The sequence below is a fragment of the Triplophysa rosa genome, linkage group LG10 (genome assembly GCF_024868665.1).
Source record: "Triplophysa rosa linkage group LG10, Trosa_1v2, whole genome shotgun sequence".
NCBI lineage: Eukaryota > Metazoa > Chordata > Actinopteri > Cypriniformes > Nemacheilidae > Triplophysa > Triplophysa rosa.
In genome coordinates this window covers 21,603,425-21,629,889 of record NC_079899.1, presented here as the reverse complement: position 1 = coordinate 21,629,889, position 26,465 = coordinate 21,603,425, and the positions used below count along the sequence as shown (strand labels likewise).

At 39.0% G+C, this 26,465-nt stretch overlaps 3 protein-coding genes across 17 annotated transcripts in view; 1 reads left to right on the top strand and 2 right to left on the bottom strand.

Moving 5' to 3' along the window:
• Nucleotides 1-6,985, top strand: part of kif13ba (kinesin family member 13Ba) — a 37,681-nt gene extending 30,696 nt beyond the window's left edge. For 4 of the 5 annotated variants that reach the window (XM_057344553.1, XM_057344551.1, XM_057344550.1 and 1 more), the window contains exons 35-40: nt 66-119; nt 211-325; nt 1,035-1,168; nt 3,218-3,283; nt 3,470-4,169; nt 4,253-6,985. In XM_057344553.1, the coding sequence (XP_057200536.1) occupies nt 66-119; nt 211-325; nt 1,035-1,168; nt 3,218-3,283; nt 3,470-4,169; nt 4,253-4,461 (1,278 nt within the window). In that variant the 3' untranslated portion in view covers nt 4,462-6,985. The remainder of the gene's footprint in view (nt 1-65; nt 120-210; nt 326-1,034; nt 1,169-3,217; nt 3,284-3,469; nt 4,170-4,252) is intronic. The other variant, XM_057344552.1, reaches the window with a different exon arrangement.
• A 374-nt stretch (nt 6,986-7,359) lies between these two features.
• hmbox1a (homeobox containing 1a) lies at nt 7,360-20,678 on the bottom strand. Of its 6 annotated transcripts, none has more exons than XM_057344164.1 (11): nt 20,443-20,678; nt 18,111-18,143; nt 16,658-17,200; nt 16,434-16,519; nt 16,086-16,196; nt 14,626-14,782; nt 14,142-14,224; nt 13,944-14,039; nt 13,628-13,749; nt 12,257-12,300; nt 11,714-11,862 (listed from the first exon to the last, which is right to left on the bottom strand). In XM_057344164.1, the coding sequence occupies exons 2-11, from the start codon at nt 18,131-18,133 to the stop codon at nt 11,823-11,825; spliced, it is 1,305 nt and encodes a 434-aa protein (XP_057200147.1). In that variant the 5' UTR covers nt 18,134-18,143; nt 20,443-20,678; the 3' UTR covers nt 11,714-11,822. The 6 variants fall into 6 exon arrangements, with proteins under 6 accessions (XP_057200142.1, XP_057200143.1, XP_057200145.1 ...); XM_057344165.1 differs by lacking the exon at nt 11,714-11,862 and adding an exon at nt 11,871-12,007; XM_057344159.1 differs by lacking the exon at nt 12,257-12,300 and having other exon boundaries at nt 7,360-11,862.
• A 1,228-nt stretch (nt 20,679-21,906) lies between these two features.
• On the bottom strand, nt 21,907-26,465 carry kcnk13a (potassium channel, subfamily K, member 13a). 6 transcript variants are annotated; one of them, XM_057344005.1, is made up of 2 exons: nt 25,447-26,414; nt 21,907-23,859 (listed from the first exon to the last, which is right to left on the bottom strand). In XM_057344005.1, exon 2 carries the CDS (start codon nt 23,591-23,593, stop codon nt 22,958-22,960), a length of 636 nt encoding a protein of 211 aa, XP_057199988.1. In that variant the 5' UTR covers nt 23,594-23,859; nt 25,447-26,414; the 3' UTR covers nt 21,907-22,957. The 6 variants fall into 4 exon arrangements, with proteins under 6 accessions (XP_057199990.1, XP_057199988.1, XP_057199992.1 ...); XM_057344006.1 differs by having other exon boundaries at nt 25,528-26,414; XM_057344007.1 differs by lacking the exon at nt 25,447-26,414 and adding an exon at nt 26,430-26,465.

The window sequence follows — 26,465 nt, the reverse complement described above, 5'->3', positions numbered from 1 at the left end:
GGCTTATAAATTCATCATAACAGACTTATTTACCGCTCTAAACTTAACGTTTCTTTCTCCTCCAGTTATCTGGAAGCAGACAGGATCTGTCGCTCAACTCTGTGCTGGATGACAACAAGGTAAGAGTTCGGTGTGAAAATAAGACATATGGTCCACCACAGGAAACGGCTCACTTTATATAACCTCTGTTGTCTTATTTGCTTATGTAAGAATCAATGGGAGAGTCAACAAGACATCTTCATGACATCGTCGCAATACAGTAAAACACTGCCACGGCAATCTAGACCCCCTACACCCCCCATGCCGAATCAAGAATCTGAGCAAGGTATGAAATAACAGCAGTCTGATTTATCCGCGGTAAAATAAATCTTGCTTTTCTATTTCCAACATGATTCATTCTTTGGCTGTCCTTTTAACTTACTGTCCTCTACTGGATAGTGTGACATAATAATAAAAGTGGCATAATACATTTTTTGTTTCCTGAATATGCTGTCATGTTCATCTAGTTCATCTACTAAGACTAATGGTATAAAAAATCATTCAAATAACAGATTTATTTAAACAATATCAACAATTTTCAATAACATTTGATATTTTGTTAAGAATTTAGAAAATAGAGGGTTTAATTGGACCTTCTGTATGTATAGAAATTGAATTGATCTGTGATCAGTTAAGAAAGATAAACCCTAAGAAACCTTTTGAAGGCAGTAAAAGTAAAAAATAAAATCATTAAAACATTTTGTCGCATATAGCTTTGTCGCATGGCTGGTCATGGTTACATAAATCCTCAACTATAAAACAGATTTTACTGTTCATTGCTGATGCCAGAGTATCTAAAACGATTAACACTGGTACCGCAGTAACACTGGAGTAAAACTAAACTCAGTTCAACGCATCTTCTAGATCTCATTGTAATCTCTCAAAAATTAGTTCCTCCAACTTCACACACTCTTCCTTTTACATCTCTTTCACATCTGTTCCTGCCGTCTCTCTCTCTCTCTACCTTGTTTGTTACCCACCCGTCCCACCTGCAGGGTTTTCAGGACTTGCTGCTTCTTATATCTCCCCAGTCAAAGCTCTGGTCCCTCAGATGCCCAAACTCCTCAAATCTCTATTTCCAGCGCGAGATGACAAGAAAGATCTGAGACCCTCTCCTCACTCCCAACAGGTCTGGTCTTGTTTCATCTGTAACCAATGGCTTTTAATGAGCAAACCACATGTTAATTGCATTTGTGTGGTTTACCATTTTTAAAGGGATACTCCCCCCAAAATGAAAATTATGTCATGAATTCTAAATCTGTTTTTTTTGTTTTGTTTTGATGAACACAGAGTAAGATATTTGGAAGAATGTAAGCAACTGACTGTTCTGGGGCACCATTGACTACCATTGTAATTTTTCCTACTATGGTAGTCATTGATGGCCAAGAACTGTTTGATTATAAGCATTCTTCCAAATATCTTTCTCTGTGTTCAGAACAAAGAAATTTATACAGGTTTGGAACAACTAGAGAGTGAGTAACTCATTTTTGGGTGAACTGTCCCTTTAATGTAGGATACTAGTTGTAAATTGGACAAACTGAAAGAGAAGCAACCTACGCTTGTAAATTTCTCTGCATGTTGATTTCCGCAAAGTGTGGCATCGTTGCCTCAGTGAGATGATTCATGTATTAATTAGGGCTGTCAATGTTAACGCGTTAACGCATGCGATTAATTTTTTCAGATTAACACGTTAAAAATATTTAACACCATTAACGCAACATCCTGTTTTTTCCGTAATCATTGTCTAGCGTTACATTATATAATCACGCTCTTATTCGTATAAAGGCCTTTAAACTTTTTGGGCACGATTTGAAATGGTTGTATTGACACGGGCTAAAGGCTGCGTCAGAATCTGTCAGACAGCGTACCAGTATTAACTTCTGTTTCGTGCTTGAATGAACAAAAACACACAAGATAACTCCAGATAGCCCATTTTGTCTAGTATTTTCGTAAGCAGAGTCTTCAACAAGTTAAATTAAGTCTTAAATGAATGCAGAGAGTAGTGTGAGTACTGTGACTCCTGTCACTAATGTTAATCAAAGAACAAAAGAAAAGAAGTGATTGTGATTTTGTAGCTTTAATGAGGATTCTTCTGTATTTCATGTATTTAGCAGTAAAGACTGTAAAGTGTTTGAGAATTTAATTATCTTTATATGTCCTACCTGTTAGACAGGTAGGAAGGGCACACTTATTATAATGGGTTTGATTAATAGAAAAAAACTTTTTTTTTAATAAAGACATTAGAATGTTGGCTTTCATTCATAAAATGATGCTGTTAAAGAAATGTGTTGTTTCTACATTCATTTGGAGATCAAATGTGAAATATTAGAATGTAAAAGTATATTTAAAAACATAAATGCTGTGTGTGATTAGTTAGTTAATATTTTTTAATCAATTGACCGCACTAAAATAAACATGATAAACAAAATAAATAGTGTATGTTTAATTTCACTATACTTACTATACTAGTATTAATATAAAAACGCAATGTTAAGTATCATTTACGTAACTGGTGGAATTAGCCTAGCTAAGTCTGTCAGAAATGTACAGCGTTCAGATTGCGAGTAAATACGTGGTAATCAAAGAAGATGCAAATGTACTTAAACAGATTTAATTCCAGTCAATTTTAGATACTAGACTAATGTAGTTTCATCCTCATTTCCATTTAGACAGAAATTCTATACGCTACTTTATTGCCAGTATACTGTATATCCGTGATATAGTCTCCTTCTCGTACGAGACAGATTAAGTCGTAAATTTAAACCTTATTGGTTGGTGGTGGATTTTTTGCATGAAAAACGGCCTTTTTCAGTATTTTGATTAAAACCGTGTCCTTATTTTGGCAAAGTCAATCATGTCAAGATAACCTGATTATACGTTAGGATGGAGCCAATAGATAGACTCCAATGTTTAATTTCCTCGAGATTAATTGCCAAGTCATACCCTTTCATAATATCTCCCGGCATGCTTTAAACAGAGGTGCATAGAGAAGAAAAACCTGACAGTGATATTTTATCAAGTACATCACTTTTCCCCTGCGTGCAGACTCTTGATCTGTCTGTACTTTAGATCAAACGATCCACATGCTCCAAACGTAAATGCGATGCTTAAATCAAGCCCTGTGCTCCATTACCGAAAAGTCAAAAAAAAAATTAATATGTTCCATTCATCTCTCCAGCATACGCCTCGGATAATTATGCAAACAGCCAACAGTCCGGATGAAGGAAGAGTTCGAATAGAGCCGGTAAGCACATCTGAAACCGTCTTTAGCAGAAACTATGAATAATGAATTGGGTTGCAAACTTATTTTTTGCCTTAAAGTGTCCATCTATCCTGCATGTGATGTAAATTGCATGCTTTCAAATCTTCAAATGGTAGTTTGAGAACGTAGTTCAACGTTCCTTGTGGTTTTGGACGTGCCTCCCTTTAGGTTACAGTGATAGGGAAGAGTACTCCTTCAGACAGACACCCAGACGGGCCAGACGCCCCTTCCTCCTCCTCGCATGATCTGCATGACCTGCCCCTGAGTCCCATCAGTGAGGCCTCCAGTGGCTATTTCTCAACTAGCATCTCCACCGCCACTCTTTCGGACGTCTCAGTAGCTTGCGGGGACCTCATACCTACCCCCAATACCCACGTCAGTCCTGTAGCGTCCAGACACGGAAGAGAAAACAGTGATGACTGTCTAGTCAACCCTGTTAATGCCTCTGTTGCTCCTGTAGAAGCTGGGCTAAAATCAGACCCTGTGAACCTCAAAGACACGCAGGGAGCTTGCAGGAACGGCGTCACCACCTCTCAGCACGAAGCACATGTTAGCGCCAACATGGACAGCCCTTTTTCCCTCCAGAAGGTCAAAGCCAATGAACTCAGGTCGTTTAGTAACATCATTGGACAGGACAAAGGAGACGATGATAGAAAAGCAACCACAACACAGCAAAGAAACAAAGTGGAGAAGCTAGAAATAACATTCGATGATGTGGATAAGGCCGCAGAACCCAAGGAACTCGCTTGGCTCAATGTGGGAGGGAGAGTAACTGTTGGAAGCAGCAAGTCTGGAACTGTCCGTTACGTCGGCCCGACACACTTTTCTGAAGGCATCTGGGTCGGGGTGGAACTAGATACTTCCTCGGGTTAGTGTTTTCTGAGATTTTGAGATGTTTGCTTGATGAGCAAATCAAGAAACTTGTTCACCTTGTATCTTCTCATCCACTAGGTAAAAATGACGGTTCCGTTGAGGGTCACCAATACTTCCGCTGCAACCCTGGTTACGGAGTGCTAGTGCGTCCAGATCGGTTAAGTCAACGAGAACCGACTAAAAGGCAGGCAGAAAATCGGCGAAGTGGGGACTTTTCTCAACCACTTAGGGGTGGAGCCAGCAGTGCCATTCAGAAAGGAGATCATCGCAAATCCTGGGCCAGCTAACTCGCCACCAGGAGTTCTTACATTGAGCTCCCCCTCCCAAATCTGAATCTCTGCTTGGGCAGATCCCGTTTCAGACGCCAATTGTTGCACTGAGGTTGTACCGCAATCTGTCACATCCTGGATGGCTTTACATCAGGTGCTATGCTAATGTGTAGCATGTGGGCGTCGTCTGAATTGTCCAACATCCCTGTTGAGTGTTTTGTGGGCTTTTTGAATTGGCTGTAAATGAGTTAATGTAGCTTCTTGTTCTTTGGGGTCAACACATCTTATGGCCTGGTCCTGGTTCTGAACTGATACTTCCCTGCTAGAAATGGGTTTTTAGTTTCCGGAATGTGCCTTTTAAGTCATATTTTGTCATCCCCTTCCCATTGCTCCTTTGTAACACTAGTTGGGACCTGAAAACGGTAAGAGATTATCTCAGGGATTGGACGGTTATTGGATATATACGTGTTGGATGACTAAGATGTTTTTTAGCTCAAAGCCACTATTAAGAGTGTGGGCATGCATTGCGCCCTTAAACAACGGGCGTCGCCTTGAGCAGGTAGATGCAGGTAGATGATGTTTGTGTTGATGATGTAAAGTGCTACTGTTACAGTGATCCGAGGACAAAAGATTGAATATTTTATTTGTCTATCAGTATTGTAGGGGGGGGGGACTGCCCACTAGATCCTTTATTGTACGAGAGGTTTGACTAAATTGGCACATTTAGGATTGATCGATTTTAAGATGGCCTGAAATGCATGTATTTCAGAAGGGCTTACATAAAACACTGAAATACAATCTGATAAATTGGGAAAGAGTTCAGTCAGCATTTTAGCTGGAATTGAGGTGTTGAAACTACTTTGAGGCTAAGTGATTTTTTGTGGTGTTTCGCTCAGTTTGTTTGGCTTTTAAAGGTCCGTCTTTCAAAAAGAACAATGTAGTAAAGCACATTCCAGTTTTGAATTGAGCTTGGCGTACGTATTGGACCGATGACTGGAAAACCTGCATTTTATTTATTAAAAAGATACGTTTTTTTCTTTTTTAGCTTAATAAAAAAAGTGTTTCAAAATAGGCACATTTATGTGGGTTTTAATAAAGAGTGCTGTTGCATATCGTGCTCTGAAGTTCACATTACGATGGCGAGAAAAGACGTGTTATTCCATGCCTTTTATATTCTCTATTTTCGTGGAAGTCATCTTGTGATTTCTGAAATCTAATGCAATATCAAATTATTAAAATATATTTTAATGGTTGTAGGTATGTATATTGATTTTATAAAGTGTAAAAAAGTCCCATGAATGGAAAATTAATTTGCACATTTGATTTATAGTAGATAGCTTATTGTGCCCAAAGGGTGCTTTTAGGTTTATTGTAAATTAACTTAAACTAACCAATGATCCACTGTACACTGCGTTTCACTGGATTTGGTGCTCAAGTCAAAAGCATTTCTAAAGTTCCTAGTGTCATTTCTCAACAATCAAGTTGCCTTTCATTTGTGTATGCCTCTAGTGTAACGTCTTGTTTGGTTGTAAAAAAAAAACGGTTGAGGTCGTCTTGTTTTTTTCCATCTTGTGCCTCTTTCATGGAGACAAGAAACGCACAAATGCTGATAGAACGACTTGACCATTGCTGCTGTGTTTAGAGACCCCAGTTGCTTCAATGTTGCATCAATGTTGAGTCGTCGTCTTTTTTAGAAATCTGAGCTAGATTTGTTTTCTTACATTTCTATAGTATAGCAATAATGCTTGTACAACATAATTGTTTTTGTGTCACCAGAAAGAGGGAATGAACTCATTTGAGTCAATGAGCTGATCCTCTTTCATGGCCCTACATTTCAATCATAGATACTGTACAATACTACTTTTATTTTGTAATCAAGTGCAGTTTATTATTTGTCTTTACTAATCAGTTTATGGATGAAACGATTAAATATGTCCCACATTCAGTCTGGTGAAGGTCACCTTCAGCTTTCTTTAGCGACACATATCCAGAGCCATATCCGAGCAACCACACAGTGGCCTTTTGAAGTATGTTCAATCCGTGACTCGCTGACCTAATACAGGTGTGCAACATAGTGCGCTCCTCCTGTTTGAAATCCTTTCTATCGAGGGCAGTGGAGGAAAGAGGCTTTGAAAGAAGCGAAGAGCCCCGCTGTTGCTGTTTACACAGATGTCAGATGAAGCTCTTGGCAGGAAGTTGCTGCTCTACTTTTCTGTTTCCTTTATTTTCTTTCTGAGCAGTGGGTCTCCATCTTTGTTTAGATACTGCGTTGAGTAGCAATGGTCTGTGCCTCATCCCGGGGTTTTCTTCATGAACGATGTTCACGTGTTGGTATGGAGAGTTTGGACTCCCAAGTGTGTGTTTTGTATATAGTCTCATCTTGGGAGTTCAATCGGGAGCACAAGGTTGGGTTTGATTAATTTAATTATCTGCAATTTTATGCTGATATCCAAAGAATAATCATGTATAATTCATTTATAATTTCTTTTATATTGACTGTACAATAATCTGGCTGTAAAGAAAAAATAAAAGGTGAACTGATTTACATGTCTTGATGTGTTTTATGATTATATTTAATTTCAAAATATTTTACTGACTGTAAAGAATTCATTAAAAACGGTAATTACAGCAGCTGGGGCACCAGAAAAAAAAAAGTAAAATAACATTTTTGGTAAAGTCAAATTGCATTTTTTCACGTTATTTTACACCCAACCTTATTTTTGTAGTGTAAAATTTTCTTACAGCATTTCAAAACTATGTGAAAATTCTGTAAAATAACAGTAAAATTAGTAAACAAAATTTCAGTGTATAATTGGAGCTAATTTATTACTGTAAGAGTAATTAGAGTTTTTAATACAGTTTGAAAATGTACAAAATTGTTCTGGATTAATGTAGACAAAACAGTAAGCGGTGGTTTTTGCTCATTAAGTGTTTATTCTCTAGAATAAAATAAAAACAACGTAAAAACAAATGTTGGAAAACAAACAAAAGTGTCCAAACAAAACTTAAAAAAGTAACAAAGCATATGCATTTTATACTACATATTAATTACAGAACAGTCTACTGTCCAAAAAAGGCACTAAATTCAGTAATAAGAGATACAAGATTAGACTATTTCAAGTTAATACAACAGTGATATAGTTTCATTTTTTATACTCATAGAATATATTTATATATATTTTATATATTCACATATTGAACATGGACAGAATAAAACCAAAGACAAACTTCTGTTCCAATATTCATTTCTATGAACACCACCTCCATGAACAATTCTGGGTAACTGGCTGGGCACTTGTACATTATATTGTGCCTCAATACCGTTTCTAAGAAAGTACTCGATGAGGAACTGGTGAAGGTTGGGCTGTCTGTATCCTATAATAAAATATACAAGACTACATGATTGCTGTGCAAGAACATACATATACCGAACAAAACTTCCCGCTTAGATTTTGTTTGGCAAAGCCGGCTGAGGAACACATTTGTGTTTTAGGCAAAAATTTACAAATTGTCTGCTAAGTGTATTATTGGCAGATCGCAATACTGGGTACTGTCTACCTATAAAAGTTTTGACTCTTGAGCATTTAACATTGATGAACTGAGAAACTTTCATTTGGAAGAAATTGCACGGGAAGCAGGATTAATAATTTTCACACAGTTTTCTTTCAGTCATGGTCACGTGAATTAGGGAAGACTGGGGTTAGTTGTCACACAAGCTCCGTCAGTAACTGTAAGATTTTGAGACCATAATAGCTTACGTTGGTGTCAAACATCCGCTTTAAAAATCTTAAAAACAAATACACACAAAATTATGTAGTTTACAAGGCTAGACTATATAATGAAGGTACATTTTTACCTCAAATTTTTACTTTACGTGACCTAATTTTAAAAGTATTTTTTCGAAAAAGAACAGTTTTATGTTTCTTTTATACAAGTAATAAATGACATTTTCTGTTAGACAAAACAATCATTTTGTTACATTTCCATGATTTTTACAAATAACCCCATCCTAACAAAAACTTGGAGTAAAAAGTGTGATAAATAGCCCAGGCCTTCCCCATTTGATTCTAATAAAAACACTTTTTTTTACAAAAAAAGGCAAAGCTGATAAAGTCTCATTTGACAGATCTGCTTGGCAGAATGTTTCTAAGGCAAGAAACAGTTCTAACTGTTGAATAATAGTCTTTCTTTACATACAATATCCTTATTACATAGATTTTCGCAAGTAGACGAGATATATTTATGTAGATTTGTTGGAACAATGTATTAGAGAATGTAAGCACTTAAACAACACATCAATGATCATTCATTTTCACAGAAATTGTGTTGTCAGATTTTACACTTTCTCTTGTACCATATTAACAGGTCCTAAGAAATATTGATAATATGTATTCAGATTTATGTTCCGCTGTGAATGGATCTTTGTGAGCTTGAGATCTCACTAACAGAAGTTCAGTCCATAAAATCAACAAGAATGTGTTTGTGAAGTTTAAAAATGTTATTTCAGACATTCTAAAAGAACATTTTTAAGCAGCGTATATTTCTTTTCACAGGTCAATTTGTCTGTCTGTCAGAGCTACTTTGATTCTAAAAAGCTTATTTTCGACTGCAGCGATGTGCATTTAACATGGAAAGCAGCTTTCTAAAAGGCAAAAAGGAAAGACTTTAAAATGTTTTCGAGGACGTGTGTTTAAAACGAGCACCATATTTCAATTCTGAAGCACAAGAAAAATAACCTAAACTACGCAATCCCTCTTGTCTTTCTCTGAAAGAGTACCAGATAAAGAAAAAATATATGCCCAAAGCACCATAAACCCTCCCCCTAAAGTGACATATTTTAAATGGCAAAATGAACACAAAATAAGCAAATCACATGGGATATTTATTAGAGTGGTTTAATCCACTTTAAGGTTGGAAAAGAATCCTCGTGGAAGGGATTTTCACAATTAGCTATCGTCACTTTCCCATCGCGAGCCAAACACCAACAGGTTTTAGTATTGGAACATCATTACCCTGATTGTCAAGTGTTTTCCCGTTCGCTGAGACCAAGAATTTGCCAACGCTACATTTTCCAGCCATGAAACACTACGTTATATATTTATGTTAAAATAAACTGCTGTTGTCTGATTGCTTTTAAGGGCGCCTGCGGAAAAGCTGATACTCTAGTCTGCTAATGCTGAAGTATAATGGCACAATATTCACAAGTAGAGTTTTCAGTCGTCCCCCCACAGAGATGCACAGTCGTGTTGCGGCAAGAACATATACAGGCCGCGTATGTCAGTACTTAAAAGTGCAGTGTGTGTGATTGCTGAAGCCAGCAGGCTGTTTGTCATACTGCAGAAACAGTCCTTTACAACTCGTATGGCGACAAACAGGGTCCAAAATTAACTTGCCAGTAGTGAGTGAATTTAAAATATTTTACTGACTGTAAATATGTTTTGTTTATTTTCACTACATTACATTTGCGTTAAAGTGACAGTTCACCCAAAAATTAAAATTCTGTCACCATTTACTCATTCTTTGAAGAATGTTGGTAACCGAACATGGCGGTACCCATTCACTTGCATTGGTTTTGTGTCCATAGTATTCAAGTCAATGGGTACCGCCGTTGTTCGGTTACCAACATTCTTCAAAATATCTTCTTTTGAGTTCTGCAGAAGAAAGAAAGGTTTGTAATGACAAGCGGGTGAGTAAACGATGACAACATTTTTGGGTGAACTATTCCTTTAATACTACTCCTTTTCTTGTATTAATTTTGCTCATTTTTCTTGCACACTTGTGAGAAATTACAGATCAATCGAGTTGAAACAAACTCTCTTGTGTCACAAAAACATCAAGACGCATCTTAAATTGTATGCTCGTATTTTTGTTTAGGCAGTTTAAAGCTGCAATCTGTAACTTTAGCCTCTCTATCGCCATCTCTGTTCAAAACATTAAATTGCAGGTTACTTTACATTTATCATTACGTGATAAATCAATATTTCAAGGTATCAATCAATATTATACGCATAACGCTAAGAATTGGGGATAGGATTATGAGAGACTTCAGATATTTTATATACTTGCTTAAAGAGTAAATCATTTGTGATTTTTAAGGTCCTACTTTGGTTTATGGAGTGTCCAACAACAAGTTTACGTACATACACGGTGTAAAAACACTTTCATTTTCTAATAATATGCAGTTATTATTACCTTACTTCTTGACTGACTCTCAAATGATTCGTTCGGCGATTCATCCGTCTAATCCCCTCCTTTCTGTCAGCCTACTCTGATCTGATTGGTCAGATGGTCTAGTCTGCTGTGATTGGTCTACCTCGTGCAGTGTCGCAAATGGAACGTAGGCGGGCATTACACGGAGTGAAGCAAATCTGACCCGGAACTGAAATTAGAACGACAGACGACTCGTTCGCATGAGTCAGAGTCAACTCCCTTTTCCCATGCCAATAACTTTGTTATTCGTTCACTTTCGGCTTTACAACTTGGCAGACTGCTTACATTCACACACAGCAACATTACACTGCATGAAATGTAATTCAAGGAAATTGTAATATTTACTCTTTAACAACATTATTATCATTTTTAACCCAAGAATTCTACATTTGTGTCACCAACGCAAGTTATCGAGAAAAAAAACCTGTTTGTATTTGTAGTTGATGTTTAAATGTGCGAGAGTTGGACTATCATTTTTAAACAACCTTTTATCGCAAAGTTACCAGCAATAAGTAACTTTGTTTTATTTATTTAGCACAGCAAAACTCAAGTTGACTGTTAATTTTGGACCATGAAACTTGAAATGAATTTCAGCAAATGCAGGCCTGCATCTACTGTATATCAAAAAGAAATAAGTTAACAAGTGAGAGAGAATACGCTTCCCAACACACTTTCCCTGGAGAGAGAGAGAGAGGACAGTAAACAGTTAATATGATCCTGACCTCTTGTATCCTGCAAAGAAGACTTCCTGAAAGACCAAAAAAGAGGCGAAATTCATTATCTGAGTGTGAAATGACAGCCGATATGTTCTACGAACTGAGTTTTTAGTGAACGTGTCATAAACCTGCTGCATTTAGGAGAGCTGTGATGAAAACACTTTTCAGGCGTCACATGTACGAGGGAGCTGGAAGAGGGGAATGTTGGGTTAACAGTCTTTATAACCTCTGCGTTTCACTTTGGTCACCCGTGACCTGGCCATAATCCTCTGTGATCACAGTTTTTAATCTCGTAACCCCACATTTCTCCTTCGGCTTCCTTACGCGTGGCACCCGTGAGGGAAAACTCTCATTCGTCATCCAGCACCTCTGTTTTAATGTCGCCGGTGGCTCCGCCCTGCCTCGCCAGCGCCAGGATGCTGTGATTGACAGCGGCCATCTCCACAGCCAAAGCTATAGGGTCTTGGTGTTCACTTGGGCCGGTGGTGTCATCCTAGGTGGAAGTAGAGAAATGGAGTTGTCGATTGGTGCTCACCTGTCTCAGCCAATTCTTAGCCAATCAGACGAGACCTTGTGTCCCCCCAGTTTTAAAAGGATGTGGTGTGCTGTCACGACCCACAAAGGTAAACTAAGATTTTCTGTAAAAATAAAAGATAGCTCTTAATGCAAAAATCTTTTTTTGCATCAGTAAACAAATGGATCAGGCAATGTGCATTAATGCGTGTGAATTCCTGCTTTTCCCACAGTGTCATTGGAAACAGGAATTAACCTTGTCACTGTGTAACATCTCAGGTAAAAAATAGATTTAAAGTGTGATGAAAACTTAGTACACGCACAAACGCACACTGATCACGTGTTTATGTTGCCAATTTTGTGTGTCTGCATACCAGAGTGGGTGATGACAGGTCACCTCTGCAGGAAGCACTGCTCTCTTTAAAACAAAAGATGACATCACAGCTCTGTAATCATTTGTGTTTGCAGTCATTTGTGTTAAGATTCAACCAAACCAGCTGACAACATCACTGTATTTATTTCTGGAAAATGTTTTAGATACACTACTGTAAAAAAGTTGAACAGTCACTTCATTAAAATGCTTCTAAAGAATATAAAGGTGTCAGAGTTGTTTGGTTTTCTGTTTCAGTGTGTTTGATTATTTCATTCTGTTCACCTGTGGTCGAATTAATTAACTCATTACTTCATCATTTGGTCATCTATATATGAAGAGTTTGGTTCCAAAATGAGATAACTCTGTTTTAAAACAATTTCAAAAATCATGTTTTTTTATTGTTATCATGTTTTTATTGTGTTTTATTGTGTGTTAACAGTATTTTTTTAGTTATTATGGCTTAAATCAAAACAAACCAACTGCAGTTTGATTGATATTAATTGGAATGTGCAATAAAAAACATGATATTTGATGATCTCATTTTAGAACCAAACTCTTCATATTCTCCTTGTGTCCCTGTCTTCAGTTTTCCTGTTTAACGTCTACTTTATGTCAGTTTTCCCGAGTGAGTTTGGATTAAACACTACTTTTCTGATATATTCGTCTTTGCGATCACCGTAGTGATGCAACACGTGACAGAAGGTAGGTGTTTAGAACGATTTTTGTGCACCAAAATATAATTGTGACAACGTGTTACGTTATGTTATTACAAAACAATTAGAAAAAATCTGGATGATTTGGATCAAATAATGAATTAAAACAGCCAATATATGAATAGATGGAGGTACTGCTTCAATACGGTTTAAAAAGCATCCCAGGGTAAGACCTCAAGAAGCTGCGTGATAAACGCTAAAAAGATGCTAAAATATAACCGTTTTAATTCATTTTTAGTCGCAACATAATTCATGTGGTTAGACATTTGATGTTTTCATGAGTTTACCATTTTTCTTAAATGTGGACAAATTATATACAGAAGGAGTAAATGAGCCTAAACCTTCACACTGTGATTATACAGTATATGGGTAGTTGACAAATATACTGTACATGTGTCCTATGGTGACATAGCAAAAACTGTAAAAGAAGCAACAACAAAAAACAAATTATTTTATAGTAATTAATTCATATTTCTTTGTATAATATAAAATAGCACAAGAGAGATTTCTCTTCATTGTTTGATTTTTCTACAGTTTTGCTGTCAGACCATACAACACATTTACGGTTTATTTGTCAAACACCCATATCAATTTGAATATGTAAGAATTTTTGTTTCCATCCTACAAGTTTCCATAACAATGCTCAACACGGTCCTTACCATTCCCAAAACCTGGTCAGCAGCGACCTGCTCGCCGTAGTCATTGCCATCAATCTCATCGCTGTTGGAATGACCTCCTGGGCTCTGGACATCAATCCCATGACTTTCCAGGATTGCTGCTTCTTCGAAAAAAACAGACCTTGCCATAACATATCTGAGCTCATAAAGACAATGTGCACGACGTGTTGGAACTGAGCTTCCTGCAATATTTCTGATGAATGTACATGAGTGAGAATGCAATGGAAATCATGACATCATCCATATTCAAAATGCATTGTACTTTGCGCTTTGTGTCCCCAGAGGGCTTCAACATTACCTATGTTGGCTCTTCTCTTGATTTCCTTCCGTCTGTTGGCAAACCAGTTGTAAACTTTCAGCGACGTGACCCGCTCGAGATCTGAAAGCTTTTTCCCTTAATCAAATAAAAGCGCAAGGCATCAATACCGTCTGGGGCCGCCATTACAGCCGTTTATACAAGCATTCTTTATGTTTATGGGCTTTGTGTTGAAATTACCTGGTTTTTGTATAACTGCATTGCAGGCGTTGGCAATTTCTTCTCGTTTGGCTTCATCGGGATACTGGTTGTCGTTGAAATAACTGGAGCAAAATGATTGTGAGACAGATGATGTGTTAGATGACTTAAAATCACAATTATTGCTTTTTAGCTCAATTTAACCAGTAAAACAAAAATGACACACAAAACGATTCATGAAACAGCAAAAATGTCAAACACAAATGTCAAACCACAGTTTTAGTGTTACTAGACAAACTTGTAAAACGTATGACAACTTGCCCCAACCACACATGATGAAAAATGTCTTATATTGCCATGACCCTGAGCACAAAAGCTAAAAACATTTTAACATCAACCCTGCTACCGTTCTCAATACATAACTAAAATCCACAGGAACTGACTGCTAGAAAAGACTCATAGTAACCTGTCTTGACCATTCAAACTATTTATCAGCCCTTCTCATGAGCCCTCATCTCTCTCTCACCTCTCCATCACCGCCAGACATTCTTTCCTCCATGTGAAGCGACTGCCGCGTCTCAGGCGAAAGCTGCCCTGCGTGCTGCTGATAGGAGGGGGAGTTTGACGCCACTCCACCACATCCTCCAGGGTCATGGGGGTGGGCCGCATCGCTAATGTTGCGCCTGAGACGTAAACATATCACATGAAGTGTCATAAAGTTAACGATTTTCTGACTGGCTGTTCACTGCAGCAGGAAAAAAATGATGATGAGAAAATGAGAAAAGCGGCATTCGGAGGATTGTGTCGTGACCTTCTAATCTATTCACTGAACATCTGATATCTTACTTCACATCAGACTGCATGAAGCTTGTGGAGTACAAGAGGTTATCTGAGTCGACAGACGCTCCGAAGATCTCATCACTGTTCTTAAACTAATATAGGCCAACATGAATATACTATTTACTTATATGATTTATTTATCCTCGTGTAGTTTAAAACGTTCTTTTTTCTGCAGAACGCAAAGGAAGATATTTTGAGAAATGGCTGAGTGGTTTTGTGTCAAGTCAATGGGGTCAATGTTGTTAGGTTACCAACATTTAAAAAATATATATTTTGTGTTCGGCAGAAGAAAGAGTCATACAGGTTTGGAATGAGTAAACGATGAGTAAATAAGCTAATGAAAGATTTTTTTCTTTTTCTTTCATAAAACGCTGAATCTTAGACACTGTCCTAACTCATTTTTATATGAATAAGAGTGTCAAATAATGTAAGCGTAAGTAAAGGACAGAATTTGATTTTGGGTGAACTGTCCCTTTAACACACTAGTGTGCAGAGACAAGAAGGTGAAACAGTTAAACATGTTCCTGGATCAATGTCCTGGAACAACATTTTTATCAACCAATCAGTGCCTTTGGATTACAGGAGTAAGTTTTTAGGTGAGGGTCGATCATAACGAAAAGTGTTGATCCAAAGACAAACTGTGAACCGTGAACATAACATTGTGTAAAAGGCAGGGTGACGTCACCCGTAGGTTTGTGAAGTGCAATTTTGAAGCCTAAAGTGGGCGGAGCCGGTTGTCGCCATCTTGGCAGCGCGTCACTCCCGGATGATAAAAAAAGGCAAAAAGGCGGGACGTGGGTAGAGCTGAGGTGCCTGGTTGGTGAATCCACTAGTCACTCATGTGGTCACGCCCTTAATTTTAAGGCTTAATATAATTTAAACGGATGAGTTATGAAAAATTCACTCCCTCAAAGTTGTCATGAATGGCAAAATTAGCTATATAGACCAAAATAATTTTTTGTACCAGGCTGTAAACATGTTTTACACTGCTATAAAGTTGGGCATTTTAACATGGGGCTCAATGAGATTCTGCTCTGTTTTGGAGCCAGTCTCTAGTGGCCAGTCAATGAATTGCAGTTTAAGTCACTTCCGTGTTGGTTTCCCGAGAGCGACCGGAAGGTTGCCGCTCGGTAAAAAGATTAGTACCAGGTGTAGTTTTCTCCAGTTGGTACCAGCGGTAGAAAGCTCTTTTCTTCTGCTCACTGAGGTCTGAACCTTGCTGAAGTAGCCAATGAGAGATCCGGCTTTGACTTATACCTGCAGAGATTGACAAACAGCATATGAAGGCAAAATAATGTCGGTTCTAAAGCCTACAACAACAAATCTCTTGTAAAGCGGTTATAAAGCTGACATTTCTGTATAAATGTTACAAAAATATAGCGCAATGCATTTTACGCAATTTATATTATTTTAAGAATTTAAAGTGTCACACCATCCAGCCCTTGACATTACTGATTTTTTTCTTTCATTTGGAGGACAAAACTATTTTCTAACCTGTAACTTGGGCAACCACAGCCTGTGATATTCGCCGGTTCCCCAAGAAAGCTTTAATCTCTTCTTTAATTATAGCACTGTCCAGTCTACAAACAAATGAGAGAGAGAGAGAGAGAGAGAGAGAGAGAGAGAGAGAGAGAGAGATTGGGTGGCGTACAACTAAGCACATGTAATGAAAAACAACAGCCGAACGGCGCTCTCGTAGCCAAGTGTTTCTCACTGACCTCATAAGCTCTTCGACTTTGTCATCGATGTCCACCTCCTCATCAGTGTGCTCGAACCCGAGGACCCGTGTGGAGGCGTTACTCACAGCGTAACGGGGCGGAGACAGCTTCCCATTGGGCATAGCAGCGAGGACGTCCCGCCCGTTTTGGACCATGGACACTACTACCTGCATCGGAGTGGGTACCGCCGGGGGCGGAGAGGTGTCGTAGCTGTTGCTAGGGGAGGGGGAGAGGCCGTTACCACGGTAACCGGTCTGCGTGGCCGTAGAGGTCGTTGAAGAAGAGGCTGTGAGGTTGTTAGAGGAGGTAGTGCAGGAGTTGGAAGAGGTGGTGGCGTTGCTACCGTTGCTGGCGACGGCCCCTGCCCCGTTTCCGCCATGGGCGTGCCGATGGCCGAACTTCTCGACGTGCTCACGGTCCAGCCGGTCAAGAGTGTCCATGGCGTGCAAGATCTCTTGCTTCGTCATGCCACTCCTACGCAGACGCTGCAGCAAGTCAATCTGCTCAATGGTAAAGCGAGGCTCATCTGTATAATGGGACATTCTGCCGGGAGAGAGAGAGAAAAGAGAGTGCTACGGCATTAAAGAACTGATGTCAGAGAAAAAACTTAAATCCGCGCTGATAAAACATGGCATGCTCGGTGAACAATAACATCCGCCGTGAGGATGCGATGAAAAGGAGCGTTTGAAACCCAGCTGCAGGGTTGCGGCCGGGCCGCACGTGCGGGAGCTGTGACTAAGGCATGATTTTCCCAAGAAAATCTCAAAGTCGCAGCACTTTTATCGACCAATCGTTGCAAGGGAAGTGCGTCTGAGGTCAAAAAAGACACCGCATGCATTACCACAGAATTTTTAATAGACTTTAAACAGAAGAGAGCTGGGACACGTGAGGAGGGGGGAAGGAGGTTAACTTTAGGGAAAACTGCCAAGAAAAATTCCATCCGAGGCGGCCAACCTACTTTTAGTGAAGAAGCTGAGAATGAATCACTCAGTTCTGTCTGAGAATAGTTCCTTTAATGCCAAGACGTTACACAAACACACACACACTATTTCAGAATTGTTCAAGTACACTGAACACAACTCAGCCAGCCAACAGCTACGATGCATTCCATCAAAAAAAAAAAAAAAATGCACAAATGCACACACATGCTAGACATTCAAATAGTTAAAGACTCTTGCACAACAATTCATGCAATATGCACTCCATATGGAACACAATAATGCAGTCAAGCTGTAAAGACTTCATATGTAAAGGGAAAAAAATGCTTCGGCACGTCTATGCCATTTGCATCATATTATAGCTCAAAAAAATGAGGGCTGTTTACATAAAGTTTTCCTGATCACTCCCCCGTCTGCCATTGGTCATCAAACAGATAGTCCCGGCTAAAACGCACACTATTGGTTGAGCCAGTGTTGCAATGGGCTGGTGGTTGTAATGCGCAGGTTTTACTCACATTTTGATCATCCTAAATGGCATCAGTTTAGTTCTGCATTTTAAACAGGGACAGAAGAAAGCATTTTAACATTTATAAACGTCACATTGGTTTTAACCACATTAAAATAAAGAATTCGCTTTCCCTGCAACACGCTCTTCAAGAATCAATTCTTCTGGTAATCATGTCAGCTTTGGTCTCCGGGTGCGTGCGTCGCATAAAACGCAGAAAAAGATTGCTGCTCACTCAGGCACCCTTAAAAAGCTTCAAAAGGTTTCATTTCTGTAGCTCAGAGACATCAGATGTAGCAAATCCGCAAAAACAACAATAAATCCTTGAGAATGAGCTAAAATTGCCTCATGCTGCAAGTGTGTTTAAAGCATTTGTGTAGGTATGACTGTACCATATATGTACTCTGTATGCATTAGCACAATATGAAGACAAACTGAAACAACAAAATAAGTCGTAAAAAACAATTCTCTACTGTCCCAGGCTTGCATGCACCACACGATAATTATCTGACACGATGCGGTGTTTGGTATTTGAACGATGCCATTTCGGTAGTTGCTGCTATTTCTAACATGCCTGCTCTTGAAAATGGAAATACAAAATCTCAACAGATCCTGCCAGTAAAGACATCAGACATCAAATATGGTTCAGAAATACTGGCCCAGAAATACAGCCAATTCAAATAACACAATACCCTACCTCATAAACAACAGTAACGCAGACGTTTTAAAGGGATAGGTCACCCAAAAATGAAAATTCTGTCATCATTTACTCCTCAACAATCACCCTCAGATTGTTCCAAGCCTGTATACATTTCTTTGTTCTGCTAAACACAAAGTAAGATATTTGGAAGAATGTCAGTAACCAAACAGATCTCAACCCCCATTTACTCCAATAGTATTTATTTTCCCTACTATGGCAGTAAATGGGGGACGAGATCTGTTTGGCTACTGACATTCTTCCAAATATCTTCCTTTGTGTTTAGCAGAACAAAGAGATTTATACAGGTTTGGAACAATCTGAGGGTGAGTAAATGATGACAGAATTTTCATGTTTGGGTGAACTATACCTTTAAATCACTAGAAACTCAAACCACAAGCATGCGAAACAGCTTCTGTCACTTGAAAATCTTGGTTAACTGGTCTGCTACTGTTAAATTGTGCAATATCAAATACAGAAACTCTAATAGCTACACATTTAATATATTAAACTGAGTGGTTAATAATGCAAATTTCATCACTGGTTATATTAACAACCACAACCAAGAAAGAAAGATCAATGTCAAGCATTAAGCTTAACAGCTTCTGATTTGTATGTCACTCGTTTATTTGTTTATTGAAGTGTAGTCTTTGCATCTTCATAGTTTTATCTGTTAGAAGGAGTGTGGAGGTCACAGAAGCGTCAATAGAATAGAATGGAATGGAATTAGAACAGAGATGATAGTCTCTCACTCCATCGAGCTGCAGTATTTTGGAAACTCATATGTTTTGCAGAAGCTGAAGATCAAAGTTGGTTTTGTCCATATGGGTCTGGTTCTCTTCATCAGTCAAGCATCCAAAAAAGAACAAACTCTTGCTGTCGCCACAAAACCCTGAATACTTTTAACAGCCCATTTGTTTCGTATGTAAATAGTGGTCATCTTTAAAATATCAGTTTACTTCTTCTAAACAGCTGGGGATTATTAAGACCTTCTTGCCCGCTGATCAATGAGAATACAGCAACCAGATACCCGACATCTGTACCACCCGATGCCCACAGTACATGCAGCTTCAGATTTTCATATGCATTCATTAAATGAAGATGACAAACACACCAGAAACAGCCACAACCACAAGTTAGGATAAACTCAACTTTGACAAAACTTTGTCGTATATATAAGAGTGCGGGTATCCAAACGTTGAGAATAATTACTTCTAATCATTAGCTTTAACTCTAATAATTTAACCTTAAGTCACATTTATTTCATAGATATTCATCCTAAACCCTAAACTTTATACTCTATCCCCAATTGATACAGCTCTAGATTCCTGTCAACTGTAATAATAGTTTCAATATTATTATCAATATTAATAAATGTTAAATCATGCGAGGTGTGCGACAAAACAACTATTCGTTTAACCACTACCAACACAGTCCCAGTTGTTGCACAGTTGCATGCATGCATTTCTTTTCTAAACCCCTATCCCGCCCGAGTATACGGGCAGATGAGACTTGCATGCGAACCAACGGTCGAACCGAGCTCATTTTAGCCCGAAGTGTCACATGCATGTGCATGCATGTCTCATGTCTCCAGACCGACTGAGATAAATGACGCCTTTCTTATAATTCGGCATCTGAGACTTACCTGATTCTGCGCGTGCGGGGCCTCCGTGCACCGCAGCATTTATTCAACGAAACTGACAGTGTTCGCGTCTCGCAGCTGTTCCCTTCGATCCCCGTCACCAGACATGAACCAGCGAAACAGGACGATGTCCGACTCTACCGCTACCTTGCCCTAATTTGATTTCATTTCAGGGCAAAAACTGATTCGCCTTTGTCTGACTGACAGAAGCCATATTGATATTAACAGTAAGCGCTGTTGCGGTTTCATGGGAGTTGTAGTTCCCTGCGGCGGGCGGGACAATGGGACACAACGGGAGCTCGCGGAATAATGAACTACAACTCCAGTGGAATATGGTACAGTTTCATCCTCGATCATTTTTCGCCAACTGCTGCACGGACAAAAATATAATTTCTGACTTTTCCTATTCGCTGACGACAGGATGCGTATTTGCTGCTTACGTTTTTCCATTTGCTGTAACTGAAAGGGGGCGAATTTAGCCTATTTTAGTACAGGTAAATGCAGATTTATAACAAGAAGTTTGTTTTTATTTTTTAAGCCCAGTTTTATTAAAAAAAATGTAGGAAACGACGCAAACTCTCGGTTTTAATTCGTTTTAACGTATTAAGGGTGAATTCAAACAAGTTAAGCAAAAGCTATATGTTTGAATGAACTGGTTTGCGATTAAGTTTGCAAGCTTAACACCTGCGCTGTATGTCTTCTTAGATCTTGGCGCCATCCAGTGGACATTTAAGGCAAACAACACCAGTTGCTCCAATTAAAAATTAAACCTTACAAAAATACTGTAGTACATACTATAAATAATAGTTATTATCAATACTGTAATATTATAATACGTTCAGACCGGGATAGCCTGCAAATATCGTAATAGTGTTATAGAATATCTAATGATAAACAAATATGTTAAAATAGGTTTTTATATAAATAACGAAAACAAATACAACCTATGATAGTTTTGTTACCATGGTAGCGACTTCATCTACATAATTATAGGCTACTGTCTATAAATACACTGGATTACCTGCCTATTTGCGCAAATGATGAGAAAATGCATGAGAAAGTAGAATGGTTTGATTTACTGACTTGTCCTGAGCATTGGTGAACGCAGAAACATATATGTATTATAGCCTATATAGTGTATATAATGTTTACATAGGCTAGTATAAAAGAATATAAAGTATAAGGATATCACGACACACACATTGCGACATGGTTGTTGTCACCACCCTATAGAAATTCACTTAGCCTACCTTCAGCTCAGCCATTCAACAGATAAAAAAAAACTCAATAGTCCACTTTCAGAATTATTGATTTGCACATCAGTAATCATCTCAAATGTGTCCTTTCGCCTTACGTCTCCATTGTGATCATACAGTGTGAATATACAAGTGAATAAAATGAAGAAATATCGTGTGAATACATGTGTGAAAACAAAACATTACACATGACACGAACACATTTGCAAGATTTCCCAGTAAAACTGGCAACGCATATTTTATTTCATCATGCATTACAACTCAACACACGGCCATCCGTCTTGGAATTAAGTATGCAGGACTCAAAGTTCTTAATGCACAAGAAAATGATCTGATGTCCTGCATCGTACCCATTTTGGCATTGTTTCAAAGCAATCTTGCTCATTTCTCGCTCCTAATTATGTCAGAATCATCCATTTCGTGTGCGATACCTGATAAACACTTCAAGGAATCAATAGGCTCTTGAGCCATGAATTCTGTACAGCTGTTCGACACTCACGAGTATCTGGATTATCTGCAGTACTGACGTCAATAACAGATGGGACGTAAGGGTATCTATCTCTCATAATTGTCATACTTCATGCACCATACCTATATCTAAATACCTGCACAGTGAAAAGGACTGTATGCTACTGGAAAATGTCATTTGCATCACCTTATCACGTAGGCCTATATCCTTCAGCAGACCAAAAAAGAAAGTGTCATAAGCTGTTAATGGCGATAAGACACAGAAGCGAGGCATCCAAAGACAGCAGTATATAAAAGAGTCAAAAAAAGTACGCGAGAGGGCCAAAACAGAACCAACTTTCATTTCAATTGTTTTCCTCAAATTGCTACGCAGTTCATATAATTGAAAATGTATTCAAATGAATTCAGTTCAATTTTCCCTCAGACCTTTGTGGGCTGTACCAGCATTGTGACATATTGTGCTTACACACATCATTTGATGAAGTGAAAAATATTCCCTCATCCTGTCATAAAGTGCTCATTTGGAAATCATAAAATACGTCCTCCATTCACCGAAACATCTATCAAGAGAGTTTGAATCAAAGGATGGTGCAGCTTTCCCTTCGCCTTAAAAACGTACCTGAGCTTCAGTTTTCCATGATCTCACCTTGGCTATTTCATCAACTTAATGAACTTACACATATATCAAACTACATATACAGGCCTACTTCTATATTACAGAGGTCATTATAGATAAACTATGAACAGTGCAATCTGGAGTGTCATAAAGTGTCTGTTTGTGTCAAAGTTCACATTTATCTCTCCACGCTAGTCTCTGCAAGCCTATTATTCATTATGCCCAAGGCTCCCACTCCTCCGGAGAATCCATTGTGCCTATTAGTCGACCCGCATGGCCGGGGATGTCCGTTGGCCGCCTCGGACAACTGTTTCTGCATGATCGCCAGGTTCACCTTGTTAGCCGCCAGAAAGTCTCTCATGGAGATCATTTCTCCAGACAACCTGCGACCGTCCGTCTCGCTGTCATTCACCGCATCCGTGTCTATAGAAATGTTGCGGGCACGTGTTCTGGGATGCCCAGGCATGACCGCGTTCCGGCGGGGCCGGAGGGACCTTCCGGGGCAGTGGCGACATGGAATCTCAAGCTTTTTTAAGAGCCAGTTAAGCACCTGCTTGATGACAATGGAGATGACGTTGAAAAGCGAGTAGATGCAGCAAACGCCCATCAATATAAAGATGAAATTGCCAATACGGTAGACGGCCTGGTTCTCGTAGCTGGCCCTCTGACTGCTAACCATATCGCCGAACCCAATGGTGCTGAACGCCACGAAGCAGAAGTAAAGTGAATCTAAATAAGCCCATCCCTCAATGGAAGAGTACATAGCTGAAGCACAACAAGAGACGATTATTGCTGCTACACAAAGAATCAGCATCACACAATACACCGACGGCTTCCATCCCGCCAGACCGTCCTCGCGGCTCAGTCTCACGTTGCTCGAGCCCTGTCTGCTGTCGTGAGGTAAAACTCCCTTGCGTCGCCGTTGGACTCCGTGGCAGAACTTGAGGATGATAGCCAGGACTGTTATTATCCTCTCCAAGAAAAGGTTGAAGAATAAAATGGTGGCTGCGCAACCGATGAGACCTTAAAAGATGAGGAAGATTTTGCCACCGACTGTGGCGGGTGTCGTCATTCCAAAACCTGTAAGAAGGAGAAAAGAGTTTGGGGTCACGAATAACATCATGGCAGTATCACAGACTATTATACAAACTTTTTTTTAATTCAATTCGAACTACAACGCGTCGCTACTCGTGATTTGTGATTCATCTTTTACATCTTTTCACGCTCATTGAAATGCAAATACAAAGTGTGTTTCATTATTATTCTCATGAATGTTTTTCTCTTCACATAAAAGCCGCCATTGAGGAGGACATCACAAAGACAAGAGCATATTCACCTTCTCAGAACAGATCTGTTGCTGAGGGAGATTTCATTCGGTCTTTCATTGTGTAAGTTATTGAGTCATAGAAAAGATCAAACAAAACACCAATATTGAGAACTTCATGTACCAAATAAAAAGATGGCCAATATACAGTAAGCTACAGTTATTTGTACAATGTAATCTTGAACAGCTAACAGGCGTGGGTTTGTAAGGTTGTGGGTTGTAAACCCTTTGGGAAATCTTCTTGGACTTCGTGAGGAATACAACCAGAAGGAATTGGAATATTGTGCAAATACATCTTTCATTGCATAACCTGGAGCGTTCAATGTGGATTTACTGAATTTTCATTAAGTCTCAAGGCTAATCTCAGCGGTCTCTGTTTTGACAATTTAAGTGTTAAGCATACAAAATAAAATGTGTCGTCTTGTATATTAATATGAACAGAGAGAAAGCTTTCTGTCTGGAGGTGGTTATATACTGACTGAACATTTGAACCTTGTGTTAACATCAGCAGGCAAAGAACATACTGTATAGCCTAAATGCAATTATTTCTAATTCATTTACAAGCATCTTTGCCAAATAATTACATTATGTACATTATGTTCATTTGTAAAATTTCTGACAGTCAATAATACTGTAATTAATACATTTACGTATACAATGTCTAAGAAAATATATTTTAGATGGTTTATTTTCCTAGTCAAATTCTGTATTAGCACACACACAAATCTTGGCTTCAAAACAAGCTAGCAAATTTCTTCCATTACTGCCCAGGCAGAAAAATACAGAACTGTTGGAGTGACACCATGTCAAATCACAAGAGTGGGGCATGTTGTCACACTATACGCTGCCACTATTTGACAGCCACTAACTTAACTAACTTTAAACAGTACACCAAAAATGTCATGCATCAACAACATGAATGCAAACCCCTGCTTTGCCAAAAACATTTGAACCCTTGCCTTTTAGTATGTCAGTATTTTATTGTGTCCACTTTTAAAAAATAAGAGGATTTTTGGTTCACAGGTTCAGAAGCAATGTCATTTAATCTGATTTAAAAGTTTTTAACTACTTTATTTGAAACCAAGAGACAGAATTGCTGCAAGAGAAAACCAATCCATGGAATACATCTTTGACTAAAACCTTTTATAAACCTCTGTGACAACTTGCCCCTGTCTCCCCTATAGCCTATACCTAATGATCATCATAGATTTTCTTTTTTCATTTTTTTGCATTATGAAATATTAAGTGACGTGACATATAGATTTACACCATAAACGTGCGAAAAGTTCTTTGACGCAACGATCGATAATAAGTGAGATTTCATGTTTTTCTTTACTTCTCACCTATGGTGGAAACAACTGTGCCGACGAAATAAAACGACCCGGTAAAATCCCAGCGAGGTCTGAGGGTGTCCACCCGTATACCTGCCATGTTCGCCTCCTCGTAATGTCTCAAGAACTTCTCCAAATCACTTCTGTTGAGGTTGTACTTTTGGCTGAAGAGCTCAAACCTCTGAGCCCATCTTTCCTTGGCTTGTTTCTCCATGGGACGCTCCAGTGCTGAAAACACAGCGGCTCCACACAGCAAGTACAGGATGATGAACAGCATCAACATTATAAACCTGGCATTATCTTCATTCACAGGACCAAAGCCACAGCAGCAAGCGCCTTTACATGCCATTATTTGACTACAGTTGGACAGGACCGATAATAAAGTCTCCGCATCTTACATTTAACGGCGTTAGGCATGCACATGTAGACAACTTCCTCGTTTTCCATTATTCTTGGAATGCATGTACACAAAATGCGCTGTAGCCTATATGAGCAATGCTGAGGGACGCTCATACCATCCTTTGAGAATTGTTTTTCGCCAATTTAAAATCCTTATAGATGAGATGGTGGGTGGATCGGTTCATCTCCGCTGGGATTTGCCGACTCGCCCGGTTGCGCCTGGATTCCGAATTGACGGTCCACTTCATCTGGTACATCCTTCAGGTGGCTGCATGCGCGTGGATGCAAGGCGACTGAAAAGCTCGCGATATATAAATAATGCATTGGAAATAAACGCAGTGCATTTGCGCACGAGATAAAACAAGTTTAGTAAGCGTTTGAATCGAGTTTATGCAGGCAAAACTTAACGTTAAACAGCTGGAAGAACTCTCTTGAGATTTTCACTCCACCGTGCTTCATGTTCATAGAGAAACATAAGGAAAGTATAAATTCCCGTCGATTGCGCGAAACTCGAAGGTGCGTTTCTTTACAATCCTCATTTTAGTTTCAGTCGTGTGACATCGCTCAGTGGTCAGACAAAAAAAAATGTAGTCTACCTGCGAGGTGCAGACTGATACTCATCTGACGTCACC